The sequence below is a fragment of the Quercus lobata genome, chromosome 1 (genome assembly GCF_001633185.2).
Source record: "Quercus lobata isolate SW786 chromosome 1, ValleyOak3.0 Primary Assembly, whole genome shotgun sequence".
Taxonomy (NCBI): Eukaryota; Viridiplantae; Streptophyta; class Magnoliopsida; order Fagales; family Fagaceae; genus Quercus; species Quercus lobata.
Genome location: NC_044904.1, coordinates 29,756,491 through 29,766,490, shown reverse-complemented (window position 1 = coordinate 29,766,490; position 10,000 = coordinate 29,756,491). Strand labels below are relative to the sequence as shown.

Here is a 10,000-nt window from a genome sequence, read left to right as displayed (position 1 = left end):
GGTCATTGTATAGTGAGAAAGCTCACCCCTGCCTTTAGACGAGAAAGCCCTCTTTTACATCCCCTAGACAAATTAATAGGAAATGCTACAACCCATTGTTGTTCTTTTGACGATGAACCACTCCGGTACAACAAGCTAAAGTGACCTCTACGCTTCGTCCCCGGTGCGTAGGGCCGATCCCCGTGTGCTAGAGGGAGGACCTGCAAGTTTGTGTTAAGCATATAGTAGGTTTTTGTCTTGTTTAGGCATTTGGTGTCCTCTCTGCCGGCCTGCTTAGCGACAGAGCCATCTTCTTTGTGGTCAGTGAGGAGGACAGGACAATCCCCCGCTCTGGCCTGGCGGTTTCTTTCTTTACAACCTGATTCTACCCCGTCCGGTCCTATTTCAAACAAAAGAAGCAAAGAAGGGAAATCTTCGTAAAGGCAGCAGGGGGTGTCGCCTTCGAATTGAGTAGTGAGTCTTCTTTCTACTCTACTCTATTTATGAAGGCTATGAAGGAATTCGTTCATAGAATGCTTTTTGATTGCACTACTTGTTGAAAACAACCGTACGGGATAGACCCGGCGGAGGAGATTGTACCAAAGGAGACCATTTTGACCTACCGTTTGGTTGGGTGTGTCCTTAGTCGCCCCCGTGAAGCCATACCCTTAGGAAGCTTACCCAACTCATCGCTTAACTCCCAAGAAAGGAGGACAACCCCAGTAAATCGTGCATAATTGAAGAGGAAAGATTCTCTAAAAGCCAGCGGTTTCTTTGTGCTAAGAATGGATACTTCTTGGTGTTTGCCGGAATTCCGACTTGGGAATACCTTTGACCGATTGCCTGCCCCTTCATTATGATTAGCAAGATGGGGAAAAGCGGAAGAGGAAGAAGAACCTTTCAGAATGGGTTCCCCTACTCAAAACTAAGAGGGTATTCTATAAAAATCCCCGAAGCAATAGGACAAGTCATGGTGATCAATGGGGAAGGCGCATTGCCCTCGAGCTCGGTGAATAATGCACCTGAAGAACCACGAAAGGAGGAACATACTTCGGAATACTTGGAGTAGAGGGAAATGATGTCAAGCGGATCGGAAGAAGCCCGAATAATCAAACAAAGAATGAATGAATGCAATGAAGCAAGCTACCTGAGGCAAGTAGCTAGTCTCCTGAATGAAGCAAGCCAAGATCAATGGAGGGGCATCCAGTCAAGTACCCACAGTCCGATTACCAATCATGGATGAGCCTCCTCTACGGATGCAAAGAACTCCTGCACCTTATTTCATGAATGGGCAATCCGAGAGGCCTCGAAAGCGATTCGCTTATGAATCTCCTATTGAAGAGTTTTACTATGATCGCTCTGTGGTCCCCATGGAGAAGCCTCTCGGAAAGATGGAGATTGAGGCAATGATACAAGCTGCAGTAGAGCAGACCAATACGGGAGGAAACTGAGATTCAAGGATTTTGCCGACATCCAGATGTAGCTCTGCCGGAAGGGTTCAAGATACCGAAGTTTAGTAAATACAATGGGGTCGGCGACCCATATCATCACTTGCTGTCCTTCTGTGGGGATTGCCGAGGCCTTGATTCCCAGTCTGGGTTATTTATCCACCTTTACCAGAAGTCATTAGAAGGGGAAGCACTCAAGTGGAACTCATCTCTCCCCCTTGATGCTCTACGTAGTTTTGACGATGTGATTGACGGATTCACCGGCCAGTAGTTGCACTAGGTGGAGCATCCCCCAATCTCTGTGATCTGGTGAATGAAAAAATGCAGCCCGGTTTTGAATTCATAACCTTTGTTAACCGATGGAGGAATTTAGCAGCTAAAGCAAAATGGAACATAAAAGAGGAAGATGCAGTACAAATGGTTATCGATAACCAGCATGGGCCCATCAAGGAAGCGATGGTGCTAAGAGATTTCCGAACATTCCCTCAACTGTTTGAACGAGCTGCCCGCATGCAGAGGAGTATAAAAGACGGGTCTATCACTTTCCTCAGGAACTGTTCTAATGGGGGAGAGGGCAAGCCGAAGAATACCCTAAGAACCCAGCAGCCTACTCAAGAGGTTACCATCACTCCGGATCAAATTAATGCGGTTCAAGCACAGCAGAATGCACAGAGACAACAGAGCACCCGGAATCAGCAAGCCATCCAGGGGGCCGGGGCCGTCCCCCAACCCACTCAAAAACCTCCTACCCAATCGCAACCGCAAAACCCAGCGCAAGCCCCGCCCAGACCCGCTTATAACAACGCTGCGCCTCCGGCCAATTATGATCCTCAGTAGCAACAAGGTGCTCCCAAGCGACCCTAGGGACCCAATAGAGCTCACTACCCGCCATTACCCCTATCCATTCCTACCCTATTCTCCATCCTTCTGGCCTCGGAAAGACCCGAGCCTTCCGGTTTTTTGCTATATAAAAGCTTTCCAGCCAAGCCGAGATGCTCGCCTCGATGCGGTAGATAAGTGGGTAGGTTCGCGATAGGAGGACTGGCCCTTTACTTGCATGGGATAGCGAAGCCGCTCCAATCCACTAGCAAAAACCAAATTCTTAGACTCAACTAAAATGTTGTAGCATTGATTGAGCGAAGCCGCTCTGCAATAGTGAAGGAGCGGCTTGTCTGTCTCATATGGCAGGCAATTCACTTTTTGCTGTCTACTTTAGAAGCTCCTTTTTGCATGCGCTCTACTGTATCTGCCGCAGGTCTTATCAGCTTATGTACTAAGCGAAGCCGCCTTCGGCCCTGAGCTCTCATCAAAGCCGCCCTCGCCCCAATCTCTAAAGGGGCTTAAGCACTCCGCTCGTATAAGCCCCTTTAGAGATTGGGGCGAGCCATGAGCTTACTTCGAGTATTTATGACTCTGGTGGCAACACGTGACAGGCGAATGACATGATTCTCGAGGAGTTACACGACGGCCATGTGATGATGCATCAAATAGATGCAAGGGTTGATGACTCAGTAGGTCCTTGTATGGACTGATTTCGTTCCCCATTGGGAGAGCTTTAGAGGGAATAGGGGTGGACATCTATATGGGCTCATGTGATTCGAAGCCAACCACTATGTATTGCAAGAAACTCCTATGTGTAGCTATGTATACCTAATGAAAGCCTTAAAGAGCCTCTTAACACTTACCTGCCTAAACCAAGCAAGATTCCAGAATCAATCCATTACCAGCAAGATACGGCTCAGCCAAAAAACGTGAGCGCCCGCGCGAGCTGCAATCAAACTAAAGCGCGTTAGCTAGGCCGTTTTCAATAAGGGGCGCGTTAGCGCTTTACTAATAACATAGAAAGGGCTTTTCTCGCTTGTTTAGTAAAGTCAAGCTTTGGCTTCGTTCCACTTCCTTAACGGACCTACGGACTAGCTAAGGTTTACTTACATAGTTGTTCTTTCTATTCGCAATTTCAAGTTAAAGCTAGCGTTTTCAGCTTGCTGTTTGCTTTGGTCGAGTCACTTTCTTCCTTCGCTTTTGAATGAAATCAGCAGTAAGAGTAAGTAAGTGTTCTCTTTCATTCCTCTGCTTATTCCGTCCAACGAATCGGCTTTCCGCTCGACCAAATAGTAAAATGTCCGGTTAGGATATGTGGGAAAGAGGCTCCTAGCATATTTCAGGATGACTTTCGTTTCATATGCCAGTCTTGCAAGATCCGAATAGGATTGAAAGGCTATGAATGTCAAATGGTCCCATAAGCGCTTTCACCCGCCCCCGAATAAGCAGTAAGGCGTGGGCGCGTTGGAACGATCCCGCTTTGAAAGCTCAACCTCGGGGGAATCCGTTTCGCCGGTCCAGTGACTTGGCATACAAAGGCGAGTAGGGTTCTCCTCTATGTGGTGCACTCCCGCTTCTTCATACCCGGAATAAGTTTGAGCTGCTCCAAAGGGACAGCTTTTTGCTGCCGGATGAAGGTCTTACGTCGGCTAAGAAGCCAATGGTCCAACAGTTCCCACCAGCCAGGGAGGAATGATAGAATCCTAGTCCGACTCTTAACTCGTTTCCGATGTATTATCCTATGCGGATTTAGCTGATTTCACTTGCCTTTTTGATTGACTTTGTGCTGCGAGGTTGCCAATCACGACTTTCTGTGCATCTTCAGTTAGCCCTCATGCATAATAGGGGTAGCCCCCTCATTTTGCCTATGAATCCTACCGTTCATTCTGAAACTACCGATCACTAGCCCCGAGAACTCAAAGGTGCGTAGCTTGTTCCACAATGAAACGGTTCTGCAGGTATCCCCTCACCTAATACCCGCTACTCAGGGTTGAAAGTAGCACAATCGGTCCATGAGAGCGAACTAACAACACGAGGTGGTTCACCTGCTCGTTAGAGGGGGTTCCGCTACTGACCGATAGGTCGGGGGCTTAGCGACTGGCTTGTTTAAGCCAGGGGAGAAGCGAAGGAAAGAGCTCGAGTAAGCGTAGCCGCACTCCCCTTCTTGACATGAATTACTTTACTTATTGTATGCACGATACTGCTAAAAATGGTTTAACGGTGGAAGGGGAAACTCCGAATCCTCCATCGAAGTGAGTCCTGCTCCAAGGTCTTCGATACGCTTTGAGAGCAGTAAAAGCCTATCTCTAACTCTAAAAGGGCTTATGCACTCCACTTTCCACAAGGTGTAAAAGAAAGGACCAAGCTAGATTATCGAAAGGAGACAGCAAGCGGGCTGGGACCGAAGCTCGCTATGCCGCATTTTAGAATGCACGGGAAAGTTCAACATAGGTGAGAAAGTCTTGAAAAAGATTCTTTCCGGACGTGAGCCTCACCCAAGAGGGAAACTCCATTTTGTGCTCGCTCTCTTCTGTCATGCATCATGGCTGGGTGAGTTAGCCCATTGCGAATTAACCTCCGTGCTTCCAATCTGGTTATGCACTTTTTGGTCTGATTCGATAGGGCAGGGCTTTGGATGAGGCCCTTACTTAAAAGGGCGGAAGCCCCAACTGATCCACCATCTCCGTGGACGCTATGTTATCCGAACTCCCAGCATCAATGATCATCTTTGCACTGGCCAATTCCGACATAGATTCGGAATACATCCTTCCGTCTCCTCCTCCTTTCTGCTGACGTTGGCTCATGTTGCCGCACAATCTAACGACAGCGAAACTGTCTCCTCTCCTAAGCTTCAGAACCCCCGCTATGTTTCCGACTTGAACTTACCTTTAGAGCTTCCCGGGCTCTAGGCTCCACAACGTTCACTCTTCCATCTTCAGCTGGTCTATTCTGCACTCCCCCAGCAGCATTCGTGCGTCTGAACATTGGGATAGTCACGATCAAAATGCCCCACTCCTCCACATTCATAACAGTTACCGGATCTCCTCTGCGGAGCCTTTTCTTATCTCCTTTGCAGCAAGCTCTGCCGGCCTCGCGCTCCAAACTGATGGCGTCACGACGTTCTCCTTGACGCCGCCCCGGCGCTCTCCCCCTTTAAGAAGTTTGTAAAAAGGCTCACGTTTTTTGGCTTCCTATTCCTATAAAGCAAACAACCCCCCCTTGGTTGTGGCAACTTTCTACTCTTCCTGAGCTGTCTTGCCGTATCTAAAATGGCTTCGAGCATCTGGCTTCACCAACTGCTGCCTGCTCTCTCCTTCTTCGGCACTTCCCAGTCCACAACAGACCTGATCTTCTCTTGATCCATCTGAATCACACCCTTGCTGATCCAATGGCCGAGAAAGAGCATTTTCGTCTGAGCACCGTTTCGCGTACAGCTTCTTTTCCTGCTACACCCGGAACACTGTACTCAGGGTTCCAAACCTCTTCCTGACGGAAAGACCACTATTGAGGGAAATTCAGACTCACTCTTGGTATCGATTCTGAGAAGACTTTTGCCCCACTGGCAAAGGTTACTTTTGTAGGGCTCTGATTGCAGTTGCCACGGTGAGAAAGTAGCCTTCGTTCCAGTGAGATGTGGGGAATGCTTTTCTGAGTTGAAAACCACATTAGGAGGTTTACATGCCACCTTCGCCAGGGCGATCAGTTTCTTCACATCTAGTTAGTCGACTCAGGAAGGCGTTGTATGGACTAAAACGAGCAAACTCCGGCTCGAAAGCAAGATTGACAGCGGACTCGTAGCGTGGCCATAGACAGAAGATGTTGCAGAAAGGCTTCAACGACTACATTTTGACCAAACTTCGTCCCGGTTTTGAAATCAACCTTTAGGTTGAAAAAGGATTGGCGGATCACCTCTCAGAAAGGGAGGGACAAAGAAGCACCATCCATCCAACGGGCAGGGTAGAGTCTCAGACGGAGGCCCGCCATCCGCTAGCATTGTGGTTTGGAATCGATTCTTTATCAATGGCCCACCCTTTCTTTGAACCTTGTCGATGATCGAACTTAAAGATATAAACTGAGTGCCATTTGATGAGTAACTGAGAACAAGGGAGAGGGATATGAAAAGAATGAAGTAATGAAAGAGGAAGTCATTGCTAGTAGTAACGACTTGTCACGATCCATTGGTTCATATAGAATCCATGTCCTAGGTGTATCAAAAAACATTCTTTTCGCTAAGCGTATATAATAAAATAGAGTGAAAGGGTCCACCCCGAAACCAAGGGGGTACTAACTAACAGCTGAGTCCTCTCCGAACCGCAGGAGATAGTTGCCCATCATACGGCTCACCAACTTCACTTGCCTCTATGGGGGGCTTGCTCCGGGCAGGTTCGGATCACTTACAATACACGGCTCTACGAAGGAAGGGGCTGGTTGGTTAGGAACGTTTTCAATATGATTCTTTTCCCGTATTTGTTCGATGAGAAATGCTAGTCTGTTTTGTCCACTTTCTCCATCCCCCTCTATCAAAAAAATCAAAAAGGAAGGCGAGCTTGCTTCTTATTCCCGTGTTCGATCTCTTCCATCTCTGCTTCGCTCGTTGTCACCTATGTTGAAGAAAGGTTTGGAACCCTGTAGAGAATGAAGAGGGGCCAAGGATTTTCCTCTCAACAGTGCTTCTTGAGGCTCCACTCTCCCCCCTGAATAAGTAAGGCCCCGTTAGCCTGGGCGAAGATGGGGATAAGGAATAAGGATGGAAGCCCTCTTAGCTCTGCCAGGGACTGGACGGGGGTTAGCTCTGTAAATGTGTAGGTGTAGAGCCAAGTGTAGTGTGGTGTAGTAGTAGGCACTTCTAGGCCCCTTCCCGGCTACTGGATCACTCCAGTGCTTGGGGTACTACGGACCCTCTGCCATCCATTGCAGCAGAGCCGTTTCATGAGCGGGGGGGCTAAGCGCAGTTCTTTGAATCAAACGTTGAATGAAATCGATTCTTTTTTAGATATCAAAATGGAAATCGGATAGGATAGATGGATGGATCTATCTTTCTATTCATATATATTACTAAAAAAAATAGATTTCTATAGTTAAGTAGCGTAGCAAGAAGCCCCAAATCCTTGATTTGGCCAGGAAAGACTGCACTGCTTTGGGCCCAGGAAGCGAAGGGAATGAGCTCGGCTGCTTCTTCTCCACACTTATTTTTCTCCGTGCCCGTTCCGCATGCGCTTCGCGCGCCATTGGCGCTTTGCTCTCCTCTTATTCTTCATTGGACGGTTCGGATGGACTTCGCCGTTCTTTCCCAACTAAAATAGAAAAGGCTGTATCACATCGAGATGTCTATTCGTTTTCCGCCCCCAATGAGATGGATAATTTGTAACCCCCTATTTATACTTTTGGGCTCTACATCTTTCTGAATCGAGGCCCGGCCCGGCTCGCGTCGTTCCAACAACCGGCGGGGAGCACCTCAGTATACGATCGCGCGCAGTAACTGGGAGTCCTATTACACCTAAGGCCAACTTCCATTCACCAAACCAAGGTTCATCTCGTGTAGTGATTGTGGACTCGTACAAGGATATTGAGTAGACGGTTGATGTATCAGACTCGATCCTATCTTTCGTAGCATGCATTCCCATCCGTGTCGCAACTGATTCGGTAAGCTACGTGTCCGGTGCACGGAGAACTGCCTTCGGTCCCCAAACTTACTTACTCGTGGCAACCTTCCGGCCGCCCAACGACCTATAACGCTAGTCACTACTCCCACTGGGGCTAGGAAGTAAGCCCCACAACCCAAAGCGGCGAAGAACAAATAGAATTTGCTACAAAAGCCGGCTAACGGGGGTATTCCTGCGTATGAGAACATAGTAATGGAGAAGGTAATAGCCGAAATAGGATTCGTTTTGGCTAGAGCGCCCAAATCCGCTATATATTTGACACGGGTTTGCCGTAATGCTAAAACTATAGCGAATGCATCTATCGTCATTAATGCATAAATAAAGATACCAATTAGTAGTGATTGAATTCCTTCTATGGTTCCACATGAGAAACCAGTACGAATATAACCTACATGTCCAATTGAACTATGAGCTAGAGGTCTTTTTACTTTCGTTTGGGCCATGGCGGCCAGTGCTCCTAAGATCATAGAAGCAATGCTGCAGAAAAAGAAGATTTGTTGCAATGTAGCTCCATAGGAACCATAAATAGAAACACGTGAAATATTAGCAGAAATAGAGATTTTAGGCGCAATAGAAAGGAATGCTGTAACCGGGGTGGGCGAACCCTCATAGATATCAGGTGCCCACATATATAGAGTCAAAAGAGATATGGAGTCCGAAGGGGAGGGGGGTTTTCTTCGGGGCTCGAGAGATGGAATAGATAGGGCCCCACAAGTTTTTAATTCGCCGCTGGGGAATTCACACGAAAGGGAACGAGGAATTCTCAACGAAAAAAGTGCTCTCTGAACCGAACGTGAAAGTCGTTTTCCATCAGACGGCTGTTCCCGTAACTCCACTCTCGACTTGGATTATATATCCAAAAAGGTCCGCTCTCGGCTATTCCACACGCTGCCTAGCAGAGGCGTGGTTATCTGAAGTGGATTCTCTATTTTCTAGTAGATGCCGAACCTGCTGCCCCATTGACTAAGAAGGGGGCGGGCGCAGCAGCTACATGGACCCCTTCCTTTCTGTTGTTGCCAGCGCTTTCCCGGGCCGAGTCGGAATTCTTTATTAGAAAATAAGGGCTGGCAAAGCCCGAAGGCTGCTATCCCAATAGGCCAGCGGGCGGAACGAGGAGAGAGCCCGGCAATCATACCACCGCGGTCGAAAAAGCGTGTTCCCTTCAGATAACACGCACCGTAGGCCATCCTCGGCCTTCTTCGTTTTCGATGAAAAACAAATAAAATCTCGATCTCCGAAAGCGTTTTCCTTCCCCCGCCGCATCTCCCTCCCTTCGTCGAGCCTTTCCTTTAATGGTTGGGAGAAGCATTCCCTTTTCTGAACTTGGCGGGCATTCTTTCCAGCCTTATTCAAATAAGGGGGTGGGTTTGGTTTGAACATAGGCTCAAACATGATTTGAAGGTCCTAGCTACGCCATGCGTTCAATACAAAATCTGGAAAGCTGCAGGGATGACAAAAAGAGGGCGCTTTCCTGTGTTGCACTAAAAAAAGAAAAAAGGACCTAAGAGAAGACGCTCTTCTCTTAGGTTTCTTCCTCCCGCGCCCGGCCCGCGTTAGAGGGAAAGATTAGCAAAGCGAGAAAAGACAGAGGGAGGGGGAGCAGCATCTTATTCTCTTCGCGAGAACTTCCGGATCGGAGAAGCATTCGGAACGGGCTCCGCGTTCATTTTGTTGGCAGAAACGATCCAATCCATTCGGGGCTTCGGGGAACCAAAAAACGAAGTCTTTCGACTTGATTCATAGATAGAATCAATGATAGATAGACAAAAGATAGATAAACGAGATATCTTTTTTTTCTCTAAAAAAAGAGGAATAGAATAGACATCCCCTTAGATGTCTATGTAATCCTTTATCATCTCCCGATTCTTTTTTATATCGTTATATCCGCTCTCTCTAAAAAAAAATGGAGAGAGAAAGAGCAGATGGATCCTATCCCCTATATCGAACACTAAATCCTATCTATTGATAGAAAGATCTTCGTCAAATACCGGACTTTGCCTTTTTTTTTAGGAATTCCTCATATCCAAGGCAGCTTACCACAAGCACCCCCCCCATACGACTAGTTGGGGGGCTGTTCGCCTTTTGAAT

General features: G+C 47.7%; 1 protein-coding gene and 1 pseudogene across 2 annotated transcripts in view; one reads left to right on the top strand and one right to left on the bottom strand.

The window, feature by feature from the left end:
• The first annotated feature begins 1,657 nt into the window (after nt 1-1,657).
• On the top strand, nt 1,658-2,707 carry LOC115955153. The gene has a single exon (XM_031073238.1). It carries the CDS (start codon nt 1,749-1,751, stop codon nt 2,262-2,264), a length of 516 nt encoding a protein of 171 aa, XP_030929098.1. The 5' UTR covers nt 1,658-1,748; the 3' UTR covers nt 2,265-2,707.
• Nucleotides 2,708-7,795: 5,088 nt separating this feature from the next.
• LOC115986198 overlaps nt 7,796-10,000 on the bottom strand; it is a 3,953-nt pseudogene continuing 1,748 nt past the window's right edge. Inside the window, exon 2 of the transcript XR_004090610.1 lies at nt 7,796-8,543. The product of XR_004090610.1 is annotated as an NADH-ubiquinone oxidoreductase chain 2-like (transcript). The remainder of the gene's footprint in view (nt 8,544-10,000) is intronic.